General features: G+C 39.0%; 1 protein-coding gene across 1 annotated transcript in view; it reads right to left on the bottom strand.

Annotated features, from left to right (window-relative positions):
- Nucleotides 1-20,357, bottom strand: part of LOC126092749 (cilia- and flagella-associated protein 44) — a 668,515-nt gene that overhangs the window by 191,412 nt on the left and 456,746 nt on the right. The window contains exon 20 of the mRNA XM_049908475.1: nt 2,628-2,871. Within this exon, the coding sequence (XP_049764432.1) occupies nt 2,628-2,871 (244 nt within the window). The remainder of the gene's footprint in view (nt 1-2,627; nt 2,872-20,357) is intronic.

Genomic DNA, 20,357 nt, shown 5'->3' with positions numbered 1-20,357 from the left:
CTGAATGAATGGGACAGAAATATGTTTGTGTATGTTAAGATGTCCATTGCAATCTGAAGACAATTGTGTAGTGCAAGGGATCTGAGAAAGACACAGACAACTGTATGCTAAAATGCCCACAGTATCCACGTCTACATCCATACCTGGGGATATGTATAATTATGTAACTACCGGCATCGGAGCAGTCATAAACAGTTTTAAAACGTGCTATGACAAATCCTATATGGACTTTACTATTAACCACAATGGCATACTCATAAAAGACCAACTGAAAATTGTAAATATTTTTAATGAATATTTTTCTTCCATAGGGGAAGCCATAAATGACAAACGTAAAAACATGCACTGCAGTTTTAAAGGTAATGCATGTGACCATAGTATATATCTAGCCCTCACAAACTGTACAGAAATAATGAACATCATTAGCTCTCTAAAACCCTCTAATTCAGCTGGGAATGATGACCAAAACATTCATGTTTTAAAAGCCTGTGGCCAAAATGTCTCTGTACCTCTGTCTGTAGCAGTAAACAATATAATAGAATCAGGCACCTTTCCAGACAGACTAAAAATAGCACAGGTAACACCCATTTTTAAAAAAGGTGACAATAACAAAATAGAAAACTGCAGACCAATCAATCTTTCCTGTCTATTCCAAAATAGTCAAGAAAGTTATATACAACAGGATTATAAACTTTCTTAACAGACACAACCTGATTTTTGAAAATTAAAATGGATTCCTATAAGGTAAATCAACTAGCACTGCAGCTGCTCAACTAATTGGAGAGGTGTTAGGGGGTATCGAAAGCAAGGTACATGCTGTGGGTGTATACCTAGACCTGGAAAAAGCCTTTGATTGTCTGAATGTTGACAGCCTATTAGCCAGGCTATGGAACATGGGCAATAGAGGTGCTGCTTATGACCTAATAAATTGTTATATCAGCAATAGAAAACAGTTTGTTCTGCTTAAAACAGAAAGTGGTGTCTAAAAATCAGAGATCACTTACATAAAATATGGCGTGCCCCAGGGCTCCGTGTTGGGTCCCCTTCTGTTCATGATCTATGTAAATGATATTAAATACTGTACTATAAATTCCAAAAATTGTTCTGTATGCCGATCATACATCCATTGTGTGTAAAAAGGAATCATGTAATGAACTAGAGGCCGAGTGTAATAATGTGACAAAAGAAATTGTTCAGTTTTTTAATGAAATCCATTTAAATGTAAGCACCAGTGAAACATGTTTGATGGAGTTTAATAAAAGTAGTTTGAATAATGAAATTAAATTATACATTGGCAACAAATTGGCAAAGAAAGAGTCTAGTGTAAAATTCCTTGGCCTAACAATCCAAAGCAACCTGAAATGGGACACACATATTGACTCCCTAGCAACTAAGTTGTCAAAAAGTAGGCCTGTATTTGCAATCTGCAAGTTCTGTAATGACACTGTAGTCCTAAAGACTGCATACCATGCTCTTTTCTCCTCTCACTTGAACCACGGTTTTTAAATTTGGGGGGCAACAACCAAAGCTAATCTAGATAAGCTACTCATTCTTCAAAAAAGGGGAGTGAGAATAATCTGTGGAGCAAAATATAGGGAGGGAATCTTGTCGTAACTTGTTTCCAAAAACAGAGGTGTTAACTATTATAAACACATATAGTCTAAAAGCCATATTGATTGTGAAAAGACTGCACCCAAACAGTTATTCGGGTTTCGACTAGAACAATACCAGAAATAAAGAAAGATTTTACATCGGCAGCCACAGAGCAACACTTTATGAAAAGGGGCCTCAGTATGCAGGTATAAAATTAGCTAATGCACTGCCTAGTGCAGTCATGGCTCTTCCAACAATTAAAGTGAAATATCAGCTTAAGAAATTTTTAGTAAAAACACCCTTTCTACACATTAGAAGTGTACCATACTTATATGAAGAACAACAAACGCTTTGTGAAATTATGTAAATAGAAATCGGTAAACATCTTATTGTAATTTTGTTGTAAATTAATGATGTATTCAGAAGAATGTATCTTGTGTATTGTACAAATAACTGTAATCATTACTGCTTCTTCGTACATGAGCAGTGTACCATTCGATGTTGAATAAAGCTATTATTATTATTATTACTATTATTATTACTCTTTTGATGTCCACACTGGTCAGAAAGTGAATGGAAATTATATTTATAGTATGAGTGAATGAGTTGTGTTATCATATGCTCCACTCTCATGTTAAAGTAGCCAATATTATGATAATAATATTATGTCAAATGATAAATTTGTTATCAGTTTTTGCATGGAATCATTCATATTTCATAATGCACAAAGAGTGTGAAATATAATACTTTGAATTAAAAATATGTATTTTTTTCTTGGCCTACATGAAAGTTTCTCTCTTTTCTTAAATTATAAAATGAATAAAATCATCGTAGGTGATACTTTCACTAGCTTACACAACAGTTTCTTTGAACCATCCATAAAATGGTAATGTGTACTACTCTGAAACTAAAAACTACATTCTACTTTAATGATCAAAATTAATTTAAAGGGTAATGATTTCTTACTACTTCCTTTATTTCATATCAGATATCACCCGTTGAGAAACAGTTTTAATTTTCATTAGACTACTCACTTTATTTTGAGCTTCAATATTTTCTGCATGCTTCGCTGAAACCTTGTTTGAAAGGGCATCTTCTGTAGCTTCAAATTTTTTTATTATTATTAACTCATGGTGCAGAGTTAATACATGCAACTCCATCAATTTTGCATCAACTTCCACATTTATCTTTTCTTCTTGTAGTTTTCTGACAGATTCATCAAATTCATTTAAGGAATCATAAATGCCTTTAATTATTTGATCTTGCTCAAAAACCTTCCTGACGACAAAAAGAATATTTCATTTAAATAAACATAAATTACATCTTCTCTGTATTGTCTTGTATCTTTAAGATATAGCACAAATTTGTAGTATCTGAAAATATACATAAATCATAACTGCTGTAACCATGTACATCAATCTGGTTATGCACTGTGGCCTGGTGCACTACACTCAAATACTCAGCCAACAGCATCTGTGCAGTCCAGCCACCAGAGCCCCCCTGTGACTTGTGCATAGGGCATGGCACCCACCATGCTGCCCACCGGAGCTCTCCTCTACATAAGCACAGTGCAGCAGGTGCCCATCCTCAGATTGTGTTCCACTGCTTATTGTACTGTTTCTACATTGTTTACTTGAATGTAAATTAATAAACTTTTGTTCTTTGTGGTCATACTGTTATTTGTGTCTAGCATTATGACAATAACATTTTTGTGTCATTTTGGCACATTGCTCGAGATACATAAATTCCACAAAATAATGAACAAAATCTCAAATTATATCACAGTAGATGGATGGACACTCAGCATACATGCTGGTACTTGATTTGGCATCAAAGTGAAGTGAGTATAACCTTTCTGTGTACATGTAGCATATTTTAAAGAGGAATGTGCCTGTCCTTACGAGTTGTAAGTGAGTATAAATTAGTCACAGATCAGTATGTCTCCCCAATGCCTCTGCTATCTCATCAAGTTCACAAAATGCTGAGCAACCATTGATATGAGAGTGAAGAAGAGTGGCACACTCTAGTAAGGATATGGCTGTTATTCTGTAACTTTAATGAAGCTCATGCTCTGCAGTACTGTCCCTGTCACCATCATCAACTGTTTCAGTGATGAGAGGAAAGTTTAAACAACTTAAATCACTATTTTGTATTTATTCTTTGATTAGGCAGCTTTTCATCAAGTCCACATAATGATTATTAGAGTTGGGGGCCATGGAAGGACGCAGTAGTTGAAGAGGGAGTGAGACAATGTTGTAGCATATTCCCTGCGTTATTCAATGTGTACATTGCTCGCAATAAAGGAAACCAAAAAAAAAAATTTGGAGAAGGATTTCCTGAAGCATTAGTGTAAGATTCAAGAAAAGCCCCCCCCCCCCCAACATACACACACACAGATTGAACTATTAAAATCAATTGCCAAAGGCTAAGAATAAGCCATAGTTTGATGCACTCTTAATATTTTGTGGAACTCACTTAACATTGTGTACAGAAAGCTGCTAGCATATGAAGCTGCCAGCAGTGATATTGTTTTGGTAAATGTAAAGGATAGGATAGTGAAATATCAACAATGTACAAAAGATAGATTGCCACTTGCCACAAACATGACACATTAAGTTGCAGACACATAAAATTACAAGACACCTACACATAAGCTTTGAGGCACAGCATTTGTCAGAAAAAAGAGAGAAACACACACCATTCATTCACGCAAACAATCACACCTACCCACACATGACCCCCAACTCTAGCAGCTCGGATCAGAATGCAAGGCCTTCACCACTGACAACCACTATCCCCCAGACAAAGTCCACAAACAGATTTTTCATGCCATTTCCCCTCACACACCTAACCCTCTCATCACCCCAAAGAACCAGCCACAAAGGAGTGCCCTCTGTGTCACCCAACATCACCCCATACTGGAACAATTGAACCACATCCTTCACCAGGGCTTTGATTACCTATCACCATGCCCTGAAATCAGTACCATCATTCCCAAGATCCTTTCCACCCCTCCTGAAGTGGTGTTCCATTGCCCACCAAGCCTCCCCAACATTCTAGTCCATCCCTATGCCACTCTCAATCCCAAACCCTTACCCCAAGGATCATGTCTCTGTGGAAGATACAGGTGCATGACCTGCCCAGTCCACCCACCCAGCACTTTCTATTCCAGTCCAGTCACAGGTGTATCATCCCCATCAGGTGCCAGGCCACCTGTGAAAGCAGCCATGTCATTTACCACTACTGCTGCAATCATTTTACTGCTTTTTATATAAATATGACTATCAACCATCTGCCTTTTTTGGCACAACATGCAGCTAAACATAACGTGCTTGATTTCATTGGCTGCTTTGCTACCTGAGCCATCTTGATCCTTCCCTCCACCACCAGCTTTTCTGAACTGTGCTAATGAGAGTTATCCTTGCAACACATTCTCTACTCCCATAATTATCCTGCCCTCAACCTACAGTAACATACTATCCCCACACCCTCCACCCAACAGTTTCCACACACTCTGTCCTATCACCTCCTCCTCCCCTTTCTTGTCTCCCATCCTCTTTGTTTGTTACCATCTGCCAATGAATCCACCCATCTTTCCCCACTCCTCATCTTGTCACTCCGTTTTTCACACCTCACTGCCCCACAGCTTTCTGACACTGCGCTTCTCAGCATTCTAGTCCCCACACACTTTGCCAGACAGCACTCCTCTCTCCTCCCACCTAAAAAATTCTATCCTTTCCTCTTCCTCCCTCCCCCCAGAGTGTTGCTTCCATGCCACATAATAGTTGCATCCTGGTCCAAGCTGGCGGAGTTAGCAGTCATGTGTGTATGAGGTGTGATTGCTTGTGTGAGTGAATGGTGTGTGTTTCTTTTTCTTTTTCTGTGACCAAGAGTTTATGTGTAAGTGTCTTATAATTGTGCCTGTCTGCAACCTAATGTGTCATCTTTATAGTAAACAGCAATCTATCTTTTCCTACGTTGTTCATATTCCAACCTGGAGATTCAATTGCTTTACAGGCTAATAAAAGACAATGGTAGTGTATTTGTCATAGCAGACACAAAAATTATAATCTTTGACAAACAAACTGAAGCTGCATGCATGATTCTTTGGGCAAGATTCAGTATCACTAGCAGGCATAAACTTCTAACTTGTCTTTCTACTAGTCTCACCTCCCCCCCCCCCCCCCTCTCCCCCAATGGAACCAAAAACTTTAGAGAAAACATCTGCTCACAAGTACATGTTCACCAATCTCCTTATAGGAGGAGACTTAAATCATCTATCATTGGACTAGGATAATTACAATAAGTGTGTTCGTGTGACAAGACAACTGAGAAACAATAGCAAATGCATTCTCTGAAAACAACTCAAAACAGTTTGTTTGGAAACATACCAATGATTGAAATATTTGACTTCTTTGACAATGTTGTGGTTGATACTGGTATAAGTGGCAATGAGATGGTTGTAACAATAATGATTACCAAAGTACAAACAAGAAGTACAAGGAGAAATATTTACATTTTCAGTAAACAAGACAAAGAGTCATTACTGTCATATCTCAGTGAGGTACTTGAAATCAACATGGCTTTAAAAAGGTACTTGAAACATTTAGCTCTGGACAGAATTATTTAGAGGAACTGTGGCTGAAGTTTACAAGAATAACTGACCAAGCAATGGATAGATATGTACCTAATGGACGAGTTGTAATGGGCGAGACACTCCTTATCATACAGCCCCACACAATAGGTGTCAAACAAAGCACAGGGCTATACAAATTCAAGTTGAATGCACTTGGCTGTCAACAGGGCAATGCATGAAGCCAGCAATGACTACTTCTCGAAACATCACCCACAAAACCCAAAGAAATTCTGGTCATGTTTAAATGTTATATTTTCATATCCTTCTTTTTAAAGGAAAATCTAGGACTATTGTCCTAATTTAATTCTCCCAGTGCAAAAATGAGCGATATGGGAATTACTGGCTGTGGTGTCGGGAAATAGCTGAAATCACTAAATTTTAACAAAACACCAATGGCTAATGGAATATCTGTAAGTGCTAAACAGAAGTTGCTACTGAATTAACCCCTCATTAATCAACAACAAAATATGCCTTGCAGTTGGAAGTAAGCACAATTAACAATCATTTACAAGAAGAGTTGTGGAAGTGGTCCACAAAACTACTGACCAATATTTTTGTTATCAATCTGTAGTAGAATCTTGGAACAAATCTTTAGCTGAAATTTAATGAAGTATCTCCAACAGAAAGCCCCCATCCTTTGGATTCCAAAAACACCGAACATGCAAAACCTCACAACCCCCTAAAACTTATGTATCGAGGTAGCCAGGTAGATGCAGCACTTCTTGACTTTTGTTAAGAGTGAGACTCTGTACCACAGTGATGCAAAAATTAATGTAAGTACAGAGGCAAGAGTTACCAGGGAGATTTCTGACTGGGCAGAGGATTTCCTGAATGGAAAGTCAACCACAGATATAGAAGTTGTCTCAGGGAAGTGTGTTGAGATCCTTGCTGTAAATGTTGCATATTAATTACCTAGCAGATGATATTAATAGTAACATACATTTTTTTAGATGATGCAGTTATATACAATAAAAGACTATCTAAAAAAGCTGCACAAATATTCATTCAGGTCTTGGTAAGATTTCAGAATGGTACAAAGATTGGCAACTTGTTTCACACAGTTAGAGATATAATATTGTGCACTTCTCAAAATGAAAAAAAAGTACTGTCCTATAACTACAATATCTATAAATCACAACTGGAAACTTTCAACTTTTAAAAATATCTTGAAGTAACAGTTTATAGGGATATGAAATAACCTGCAAACCACTGTGAATTTCATGACAGGGGTATTTCTTCTATTACCATGTATTACAGTTCTTCGGATTCCATTTGTGTATGGTTTGAGGAAAGGACAACTCCTTAAATGCCTGTGTGCATGGTGCAATTAGTCCAATCTTCTCTTTGCAGTCTTTACAGGAACAATACATAGGAGCTGTAGTATATTCCTAGATTACTTGCTTAATTATTGTTCTTGGAACTTTGAAAATAGTCTTTTATGGGATAGTTTGCATCTATCTTGAAGCATTTGCCAGTTCAGTTATTTCAGTCTTCCATGAGACATTTCTGTTGGTCAAACAACTAGTGGCCAGTCATGTTGCCCTATTTTGTAATCAGTTACTTCCATGTTCCATAGACAATTTGCAAAATAAATTGTAATGAATTGAAATGAATCATTTTACATAGAAATCACAAATTTATTTGTAAATATGGCTACATGCTAACCATTTATAAGCTACTTCAAAAAGAAAATATAAATATGAGAGTTAATAATTCCTACCCACCACTATTTACACTTTATAATAATACAAATTCTTGTAGAGAACAGAAACAGGTATCAAAGAGAAACTTTTTCACTTTGTTTTCAAATTCTACTTTGCTGTTTGTCAGACATTTTATATCTTGTAACCAGAAAAGGGAAATGTATCTGAAAGCAAGAAAGAGTAGTGACCCAGAAACTATCAAACATTATAAAAACTACTGTGCTATATTAAGAAAAGTTATTAAAAAATCCAGAAGTATGTGTATCATGTCTGAAATCAGCAACTCTGATAGTAAAATTAAAACTATTTGGAATATTATTAAAAGAGAAACAGGTCAACCAAGAGCACAGGAAGACAGTATTACCATCAAATTGAATGAAAACTTTACGAACAAAAAGCCAGAAGTTGAAAATATTTTTAATAATCATTTTCTAAATGTTGTGGATATAGTAGTACCCAGGTGTTCATTAGAAGATGCTAGGCTGTTAATGGAAGAGGCCATACCTATGCAATTTGATACAACTGAAATCTCACCCACTTCTCCCTCTGAAATTAGGAAAATAATAAACTTGCTTAAAAGCAAAAACTCACATGGAATTGATGGCATTTCCAGCAAAATACTAAAAGCTTGTTCTCAACAGCCACCTGTGTAATAGCTCTCTGGAACAGGGCACTTTCCCTGATAGACTGAAATATGCTATTGTTATACCTTTGCATAAAAAAGGGGATAGATCTGATGTCAACAATTTCCGTCCAATCTCCCTTCTAACAGCTTTATCCAAAATTTTTGAGAAAGTAATGTATTCAAGAGTAGCTTCACATATCTGTAAAAATGAAGTACTAAAAAAATGTCAGTTTGGTTTCCAGAAAGGTTTTTCAACAGAAAATGCCATATATGCTTTCACCAATCAAATTTTGAATGATCTGAATAACCGAACACCACCCATTGGGATTTTTTTGTGATCTCTCAAAGGCTTTTGATTGTGTAAATCATGAAATTCTGCTAGAAAGGCTCAAGTATTGCGGCGTGAGTGGGACTGTGCACAAATGGTTTAATTCATACCTAACTGGAAGAGTGCAGAAAGTTGAAATAAGCAGTTCTCATAATATGCAAATATCAGCACATTCCTCAAACTGGGGAACTATCAAGAATGGGGTTCCACAAGGGTCGGTCTTGGGTCCTTTGTTGTTCTTAATATATATTAATGACTTGCCATTCTATATTCATGAAGAGACAAAGTTAGTTCTCTTTGCTGATGATACAAGTATAGTAATCACACCTGACAAACAAGAATTAACTGATGAAATTGTCAATAATGTCTTTCAGAAAATTACTAAGTGGTTCCTTGTAAACAGACTCTCACTGACTTTTGATAAGACACAGTACATGCAGTTCCGTAGAGTAAATGGTATAATGCCATTAATAAATATAGACCTTAATCAGAAACACATAGCTAAGGTAGAATATTCAAAATTTGTAGATGTGTCTGCTGATGAGAGATTAAATTGGAAGAAACACATTGATGATCTGCTGAAACGTTTGAGTTCAGCTACTTATGCAATAAGGGTCATTGCAAATTTTGGTGATAAACATCTTAGTAAATTAGCTTACTACACCTATTTTCACTCACTGCTTGCATAAAGCATCATATTTTGGGGTGATTCATCACTGAAGAATAAAGTATTTATTGCACAAAAGCGTGTAATCAGAATAATAGCTGGAGTCCACCCAAGATCATCCTGCAGACATTTATTTAAGGATCTAGGGATATTCACAGTAGCTTCTCAGTATATATACTCTCTTATGAAATTTGTTATTAACAACCAAACCCAATTCAAAAGTAATAGCAGTGTGAATAACTACAATACTAGGAGAAAGGGTGATCTTCACTATTCAAGATTAAATTTAACTTTGGCACAGAAAGGGGTGAATTATACTGCCACTAAAGTCTTTGGTCACTTACCAAATAGTATCAAAAGTCTGACAGATAACCAACAAGTATTTAAGAAGAAATTAAAAGAATTTCTGAATGACAACTCCTTCTACTCCACAGAGGAATTTTTAGATATAAATTAAGGGGAAAAAAAGAAAAAAAAAACTAAAAAATTATAAAAAAAATTTAAAAAAATAAAAATGTTGTTATATTAACTTAATTATGTTGTTAAATTAACTTAATTATGACATGTAATGGAAAATTTGACTCGTTCCACATCATTACGAAATATCGTATTCATGAGCCATGGAACTAGTATTAATCTAATCTAATCTAATCTACTGGGTAAGTGATTAAAAAATTTTGCAGCATTGTGCACACCTTTTTGTGCTAAAGACAACCTTGATGTGGAGTAATGCATATCTGCCTTGGATGTTGTAATTATGTAAATTATTGCTTCTTTTGAACTGCAATTGGTTATTTTCAACAAACTTTATGAGGGAGTAAAGATATTGTGAAGCATCAGTTAAAATGTCTCACTCCTTAAACAGATGTCTGCAAGATGATTGTGGGCGAGCACAAGATATTATTTCTATAGCACTTTTTTGAGCAATTAAGACTTTCTTTCTCAGAGATGAGTCACGCTAGAGCATTACTGTATATGAAATTACTGAACGAAAATATGTAAAATATGTCAACTAACTGATTCAGCCTGGAATCTCATTGACTGGAGTACAATTGTCTTCAGAAATCAGTCCCACTTCAATTTGACTCCTGATGACCATTGAAGATGTGTCTGGAGAAGCCCCTACAGAGCACTGGGATACCACCTTTCTGTTCCCTGCCCTACAGCAGAACAACCAGGAGTGATGATCTGGGGTGCCATTCCTTTTCGTAGTAGGACCTCTTCGGTCATCATCCACAGCATCCTTACGGCAGAGCAGTATGTCGATGATATTCTACACCCCATTTAGTTGCCCTTCACGGCAATCCATCCTCAGTTTACATTTCAGCTACATAACACACATGGCTAAAGTTTTTCCTGCTTATCTACATGCTTGCCAAATCCTACCTCGCCTCACCAAATCTCTCCCCAGTTGAGAAACTTTGGAGCATTACAGGCAGGACCCTCCAGCCAGCTCGGTATTTTATGATCTAACATGCCAATTGAACAGAATAATTTATCAACTAGGCACAAACAAATACTGTATAACCATTTTAACAATTGTTAAGTACTCAATTCTCTGGAACCTTAGAGAAATTTTTATATATTATTTTCTTTATATTATTTTTAAAAAGCATTAATGACTGTATACCAATAATATTGTAATAATGAGGTTTTCTGTTGAATTTAGAAGCATCCAACCCACCTTACATTTCAAGGCGGTGGTTTACTCTGTACTGATAAGGAAATAAATAAATAATTGAACATAAATTGGTATGATATCCCTTAGGAGGACGTCCAATAACTCTATCAATCAATGTCTATCTGAATCAAGTACAACAGTGGATCTAACGTTGAGCCTTGGAGAAATCAATGCATGATTTGAAAACTGCTGAAAATACCTGAAAAAGGGAAGGCAACTGTGCCCAATGTGATACCATCTCATTTGAATGATTTATTTATAAGAAGGATGTGGAACAAGTCAGTTTAGAGCACATATAAAGAATCATTTAAACATACAATGCCTGCTGTAAGCTGCCTCCCCCCACCCTCTCCCATGCCATGCACCCCATGAACCATGGACCTTGCTGTTGGTGGAGAAGCTTTGCATACCTTAGCAATACAGATAGTCGTACCATAGGTGCAACCACAATGAAGAATATCTGTTGAGTGTTTCCTGAAGATGGGCAGCAGCCTTTTCAGTAGTTGTAGGGGCAATAGGCTGGATGATTGATCGATCTGGCCTTGTAATATCAATCAAAATGGCCTTGCTGTGCTGGTACTGTAAATGGCTGAAAGCAAAGGGAAACTACAGCAATCATTTTCCCTGAGGGCATGGAGCTCTGCAGTATGCTTAAATGATGATGGGTAAAACATTCCGGAGGTAAAATACTCCCCCATTTGGATCTCCAGGCAGAGACTACTCAGGAGAATGTCATTATCAGGAGAAACAAAACTGGCATTCTACGGATCGGTGCGTGGAATGTCAGATCCCTTACGCAGGCAGGTAGGTTACAAAAATTAAAAAGGGAAATGAATATGTTAAAGCTAGATATAGTGGTAATTAGTGAAGTTCAGTGGCTGGACTTCTGGTCAGGTGAGTACAGAGTTATAAATACATAATAAAATAGGGATAATGCAGGAGTTAGTTTAATAATGAATAACAAAACTGAAACACAGGCAAACTTCAATGAATAGCATAGTGAATGCATTATTGTATCCAAGTCAGCAATGAAGCCCATACCACACCACAGTAGTACAAGTTTATACACCAACTACCTCTGCAGATGAGGAAGAGATTGAGGAAATCTGTGATGAGATAGAAGAAATTATCCAGATAGTTAAGGGAGATGAAAATTTAATAGTCATGAGGAACTGGTAATCTGATAGTAGAAAAAGGAATAGAGGGAAAAGTAGTAGGTTAATATGGACTGGAGGAAAGGAATGAAAGAGGAAGCCATCTGGTAGAATTTTCCACAGAGCATAAATTAATCAAAGATGAGACTTTAATTTTATCCATATTTTGCAGCTTCAAACGTGACTGTACTCAATGCACTCGAGGTATGAATTAAAAAACGCCTTCAGTCACAATTTTTCTTGTTTTATTCAGTACACGATGCATTTCAGACCCTGTGTGTCCATCTTCAGGTGTAATTCATCTTAATACATGATTTATTTGCTCTCTTGAATGAGATGAAACGCACATTCGCAAGGCTTGCGAATGTACCTCTTGAATGAAGTGAGATGCTTAAAAACGATGGAAGAAAAAACTTATATTGTTACTAAAATATTGAAAACACTTTTCTTGGATTATTTGGAAAAAGCATTTCATCTCATTCAAGAGAACAAATAAATCATGTATTAAGATGAATTACACCTGAAGATGTAATGCATCGTGTACTGAATAAAACTAACACTTGTTTTAAGAGTCATGAAAGAAGATTCTATACATGGAAGTGACTTGGAGAGGGCTTCAGATTGATTATGTGTAATGGTAAGACAGATATTTCAGAAACAGATTTTAAATTGTATGACATTTTCTGGGGCAGATGTGGACTCTGACCACAATTTACTAGTTATAAACTGAAGATTAAAACTGAAGAAACTGCAAAAAGGCAGGAATTTAAGGAGATGGGACCTGGTTAAACTGAAAGAACTGCTGGTTGTAGAGAGTTTCAGAGGGAAAGTTAGTGAATGACTGACAAGAACAGGGGAAAGGAATACCATAGAAGAAGAATGGGTACCTTTGAGAGATGAAACAATGAAGACAGCAGAGGACCAAGTAGGTAAAAATATGAGGTTTAGTAGAAATCCTTGAGTAATACAAGAGGTGTTGAATTTAATCAGTGAAAGGAGAAAATATAAAAATGCAGTAAATGACGTAGGTGAAAGGAAATACAAATGTCTCAAAAATGAGATCGATAGGAAATGCAAAATGGCCAAGCATGAATGGCTAGAGTACAAATATAAGGACATAGAAGCATACTACACTAGTAACAAGATAGATGTTGCATACAGAAAAATTAAAGACACCTTTGGAGAAACAAGAGTTCAGATGGAAAACCTGTCCTAAGCAAAGGAGGGAAAGCAGAACGGTGGAAGGAGTATATAGGGGGGTCTATACAAGGGAGATGTACTTCACAGCAACATTATGGAAACTGAAGAGGACATAGATGAAGATGAGAAGGGAGATATATGATACTGCATGAAGAATTTGACAATGCACTATAAGACTTCAGTCGAAACAAGGCGCCTGGAGTAGACAACATTCCGTTAGAGCTACTGATAGCCTTTGGAGAGCCTGCCATTACAAAATTCTTCCATCTGGTGAGTAAGATGTATAAGACATGTGAAATACCCACAGACTTCAAGAAGAATATGGTAATTTTGATTACAAAGAAAGCAGGTGCTGACAGGTGTGAATATTGCCGAACTATCAGTTTTAATAAGTCCTGGTTGCAAAAGACTAACACAGCAAGCTGATATGATTCCCACACAACACACATGTTGTGCACGGCAGTCTTTATGGTAGGAGCAAAGAAACACGTGTTTGTCTGCATGAACCCCACAGTGATGATACTCATGAAACTTGCTAATTCTGTGCTGAATTTGGCTGTAATCAACCCAGAGGTTTGGAAGGAAATGCCACACACACACACACACACACACACACACACACACACACACATATGCTGCTTCATATATAAAGGGTGTCGCTCCTAAGAATCATCAGGTATATTCTACCTGGTGCTTCAGCAGACATTTGCTATTTTGTTTTGGCAATGTGCAGCTGGAGTCAGTCCAAACAAATGCTGCTCATCCTGTCTTTCATCCATCTCCCAGTGTTAACAGAAAGTGTCAGTTTGTTTCCCATTACAGACATAATGATTTGTAATGTAAAATTTAATGTTCCCATTGGGTAGTGTGCTCCCAAATTAGTCTAGTATAATATTCATTTTATCAATATCTATTAAAAGGAAAATAAAAATACAATAAATAATTAACACTCCAGCAGCAACTTGTGTGGCACTCTGGCTCATGGTTACTGCTACTGCCAGTCAATTCTGGAGTACTGGTTATTCTTTAGGTTTTATTGTCCATATTCATACATATCACTACAACAAATATTGCACTAGACTAATTTGGGGCACTCTATTGAACTGAAACATAAAATTCCACTTTAAAATGTAATTTTGTTTGTAATGGAAAACAAACCATTGCTTCACATCAACACTGCATGTCTCGTGAAGGACATGATAAGCAATATTTATTTAGGCTGACTTCAGCTACAAATTGCAAAAACAAAATTGAAACATATCTCTTGAAACACCAAAGAAAAATTGCCAGGCAACACTTAGGACAGACACCCAGTACATAGATTACCTTATAAATTACCTTGTAGGTAGTGTTCTTAGCTCTCTGATGCTATTCACAGATCACAAACTTGTACACCTGGAGATCATGTCAGTAGAATACTGTCATGAAATGCAGGAAGACGGAAGATGATAAAGGCTCTAATAAATCATTGGTACCTCCAGCAACATCTATTTTTTACATTTACTTTGATTTATTTTTGTGCTTAGTCATCATATGATGACTTTTGTAAATGTCATATTGTTTAAAAATGTATAATACATATCATATTAGAAAGATGATGAGACTTACCAAACAAAAGCGCTGGCAGGTCGATAGACACACAAACAAACACAAACATACACACAAAATTCAAGCTTTCACAACCAACGGTTGCCTCATCAGGAAAGAGGGAAGGAGAGGGAAAGACGAAAGGATTTGGGTTTTAAGGGAGAGGGCAAGGAGTCATTCCAATCCCGGGAGCGGAAAGACTTACCTTAGGGGGAAAAAAGGACAGGTATACACTCGCACACACACACATATATCCATCCGCATATACACTCCTGGAAATTGAAATAAGAACACCGTGAATTCATTGTCCCAGGAAGGGGAAACTTTATTGACACATTCCTGGGGTCAGATACATCACATGATCACACTGACAGAACCACAGGCACATAGACACAGGCAACAGAGCATGCACAATGTCGGCACTAGTACAGTGTATATCCACCTTTCGCAGCAATGCAGGCTGCTATTCTCCCATGGAGACGATCGTAGAGATGCTGGATGTAGTCCTGTGGAACGGCTTGCCATGCCATTTCCACCTGGTGCCTCAGTTGGACCAGCGTTCGTGCTGGACGTGCAGACCGCGTGAGATGACGCTTCATCCAGTCCCAAACATGCTCAATGGGGGACAGATCCGGAGATCTTGCCGGCCAGGGTAGTTGACTTACACCTTCTAGAGCACGTTGGGTGGCACGGGATACATGCGGACGTGCATTGTCCTGTTGGAACAGCAAGTTCCCTTGCCGGTCTAGGAATGGTAGAACGATGGGTTCGATGATGGTTTGGATGTACCGTGCACTATTCAGTGTCCCCTCGATGATCACCAGTGGTGTACGGCCAGTGTAGGAGATCGCTCCCCACACCATGATGCCGGGTGTTGGCCCTGTGTGCCTCGGTCGTATGCAGTCCTGATTGTGGCGCTCACCTGCACGGCGCCAAACACGCATACGACCATCATTGGCACCAAGGCAGAAGCGACTCTCATCGCTGAAGACGACACGTCTCCATTCGTCCCTCCATTCACGCCTGTCGCGACACCGCTGGAGGTGGGCTGCACGATGTTGGGGCATGAGCGGAAGACGGCCTAACGGTGTGCGGGACCGTAGCCCAGCTTCATGGAGACGGTTGCGAATGGTCCTCGCCGATACCCCAGGAGCAACAGTGTCCCTAATTTGCTGGGAAGTGGCGGTGCGGTCCCCTACGGCACTGCGTAGGATCCTACGGCCTTGGCGTGCATCCGTGCGTCGCTGCGGTCCGGTCCCAGGTCGACGGGCACGTGCACCTTCCGCCGACCACTGGCGACAACATCGATGTACTGTGGAGACCTCATGCCCCACGTGTTGAGCAATTCGGCGGTACGTCCACCCGGCCTCCCGCATGCCCACTATACGCCCTCGCTCAAAGTCCGTCAACTGCACATACGGTTCACGTCCACGCTGTCGCGGCATGCTACCAGTGTTAAAGACTGCGATGGAGCTCCGTATGCCATGGCAAACTGGCTGACACTGACGGCGGCGGTGCACAAATGCTGCGCAGCTAGCGCCATTCGACGGCCAACACCGCGGTTCCTGGTGTGTCCGCTGTGCCGTGCGTGTGATCATTGCTTGTACAGCCCTCTCGCAGTGTCCGGAGCAAGTATGGTGGGTCTGACACACCGGTGTCAATGTGTTTTTTTTTTCCATTTCCAGGAGTGTACACAGACACAAGCAGACATTTGTAAAGGCCTTTACAAATGTCTGCTTGTGTCTGTGTATATGCGGATGGATATATGTGTGTGTGTGCGAGTGTATACCTGTCCTTTTTTCCCCCTAAGGTAAGTCTTTCCGCTCCCGGGATTGGAATGACTCCTTGCCCTCTCCCTTAAAACCCAAATCCTTTTGTCTTTCCCTCTCCTTCCCTCTTTCCTGATGAGGCAACCGTTGGTTGCAAAAGCTTGAATTTTGTGTGTATGTTTGTGTTTGTTTGTCTGTCTATCGACCTGCCAGCACTTTTGTTTGGTAAGTCTCATCATCTTTCTTTTTAGATATATTTTTCCCACATGGAATGTTTCCCTTTATTATATACATATCATATTAGTGTAGAAATGTTTAATACTTAACTGATTTATCTACAAATGGTAATACATAATAGATATAGCTATGAGTTCTCTCAATGAATACACATATTTATTTACAAGAAAAGATTTTAAGTTTGTTTCCAATGGACTCCCAGTATCTACTCTTATGGGTTTGGCAATTTGTTGTACTACAATGAGGCATTGATATATAGACCGTAGTCTCATACTTTTTGTTCTTTGTCTAAAATAACTGTGATTATTACTTGTGTAGTGGTTCTCCACATCATAGCATTTTTGTGAGTTGCTCTGATGTCTTACATAGAGTGTGATAGCTCTACATATACACAACAAGTATACAGCAAGATATTTATTTTTGATAAGAGAATCATGACATGTCTCCCTATAACCCAGACCATGAGTTAACAAAACAGATCTCTCCTGTTTAGACTTGGTCTGCACCTAGACAGGAGGGGTAAACTTAGGTTGACAGAGCTTCTTGCAGATAACATATGAGGAACATGGTGAGATGTGGGGAATAGGGTACTATCACTCAAAACAAGAACTCTGTGGTTACTGACATCAGAGGGGCACCTCTTTTAGTTTAGACTCAGGGTTTAGGCACCATGTTTTGAAAGAAGTTAGAATAACAGAAGAGCCTGACAAAAAGGTTAGCTTATTTCATCAAAATATTTGAGGAAGGAGTAATAATGATTTATTTTTGGAGAGGGTCCAACTTGAGCAAAACACAGTTTTACCTACCTCCTTTTTCACAGGCATGTTTCACAGAGGTTCCAGCATTACCAGTGAGTTTTTATTTTCCTTCTATTAACAAAAAAAACACTCTTAACTACTTGTTCACATATAAATTTGAGTTTTTATGAGAGTACAATATAACCCCGCTTTTACGTTCCCACAATTAACATTTTCCCGCCGTTTATGACATTTATTATCGGTCCCGTGAAATTTCGTATGCCCACAATGTTAATTTGCACCTGATTTTACATCAATATATTTATAATTTTTCTGCGATTTACGCATTACAAAAAAATGTTTGTGGAGAAAATATGATGCTGGCATAATGTTGACAGTTCAGTAGTGTCCACAAACATTAAATAGTTAAGTTTCTTGACATCAAGGCACTCTATTCATAGGATTTGAATGGATAAAAGAGTAAAAGTTGTAACAAATTGTGCCGTATCTCCCATCACTTCCAAGCTCTACATGGCGTTGAGGCTGATGGGAGTAATTAGATTCATTTGAAAGAAGAGATCATGACCACTCACAGCGATTTCCAAACTGTATCTACTGTGCAAATGCAGTTTCGTGATTGTTGTGATCATTGTGACACCTTTTTTGAACCATATTTAGCGTGAGTCTTCAGTTTCTCGAAGCGTATTTGTTGCTCGAACAGTCCACGGGTATACTGCCAGTTATTAGTGTCCAACGGGCACAATATTTCGGCGATCAGACATGTCGCCATCGTCAGGTGCACTGACGAACTGAGCTCCTGAGGGCAGGCAGCCGATTTAAATCCCCTTCCCCCGTGGGCCACTCACTCCAGCATCCGCGCCCGCGCATCGGTGGTCGCAAAGGCATGGGTGTCAGAGTCTGTCATAGCATTGATGTGCTTGCTACATCTGCCCTGGTCACCAGTTCGTACTTCTTGCTGAGAGTCTCCTTAATTACATTCAATGCTGGGTCCCAAGCCTTGCTGAGATTGTAGCCGCAATCTCGGTTGATAAGATCTTCCCTGGTGCGAATTTTGATAGCCTCCCTTATAATGCTGTCCCAATATTTAGAGGTCTGAGCCAGGATCTTGGTACGCTCATAATCCATCTCATGTTTCTTGGAAAAACAGTGCTCTGCTACCGCCAACTTATTTGGATATTTCAGTCGTGTGTGCCTTTGATGTTCTCCGCAATGATCTTCAATGGTGCGTACTGTCTGTCTGATATAAGTCTTCCCACACTCACAGGGAATTTGGCATATGAAGGCCTTCCTCAAACCGAGGTCATCTTTCACATTTCCCAGTAATGCCCGTGTTTTATTGGGTGGGCAAAAGATGGTTTTAACTTGGTGTTTCTTTAATATACGGCTGATTTTCCCTGATAGTGTGCCATTGTACTGGATAAAGGCAGTGGCTACATCTTCTTCTGTGACTTCATCCATCTCGACAAGTTGTGCTGTGGTGGTGGGACGGAGAGCACGTCTAATCTGCCATTCCGAGTACCCTTTTTTTCAGAACACGGTTTTTAGGTGTTCCAATTCCTGGGGCAGATTCTCTGTGTCTGAGATGCTGTGCACCCTGTGTACTAGTGTTTTAGTACTCCATTCCTCTGAGAAGGGTGATGGCAGCATGCAGGTACATGTCAGTGTGCGTTTTCTTCCTGTACACACCGTGGCTCAGGGTACCATCAGCTCTTCTCTTGACCATGACGTCCAGGAATGGTAATCTTCCTTCTGCTTCGGTCTCCATAGTGAATCTGATGTTTGGATGTATGGATTTTAGGTGTGTAAGGAAATCCAGGAGCTTGTCCCTACCATGGGACCAGATGACAAACGTGTCATCGACATAACGGACGAAACAAGTAGGTTTCCAATTGGATGACACCAAGGCTTCCTCCTCGAAGTACTCCATGTACAAATTTGCGACCACCGGCGAAAGTGGGATGTCCATTGCGACTCCCTCCATTTGCTCATAGTATTCCCCATTAAACAGAAAAGGCATTGCACTCAAGACGTGCCTAAAAAGTTCAGTGGTCTTCTCATCAAATTTCTGCCCAATAAGCTCGACTGACTCTCGTAGAGGCTACCTGGTGAATAGTGAAACCACGTCGAAGCTCACTAGGATATCAGTGTCTTTCAGTCTGAAGTTGTCGAGACATTTCATGAAATCCACGGAATTATGGATATGGTGAGGGCATTTACCTACATAGGGGCTACGTAATTCAGCCAGATATTTTGCCAGCAAGTATGTAGGTGCCCTAATGTTGCTGACAATCTGGCGCATAGGTATCCCCTCTTTGTTGACGTTAGGGAGTCCTTAAAGTTTTGGTGGTACAGGTCCTTGTGGTGACAATTTCTTGGCGTCCCCCTCTGGTAGATCCGTGTCCTTGAGTAGAGCCCTGGT

The sequence above is a fragment of the Schistocerca cancellata genome, chromosome 7 (assembly GCF_023864275.1).
Source record: "Schistocerca cancellata isolate TAMUIC-IGC-003103 chromosome 7, iqSchCanc2.1, whole genome shotgun sequence".
Taxonomy (NCBI): Eukaryota; Metazoa; Arthropoda; class Insecta; order Orthoptera; family Acrididae; genus Schistocerca; species Schistocerca cancellata.
This window is presented reverse-complemented; position numbering and strand designations above follow the sequence as displayed.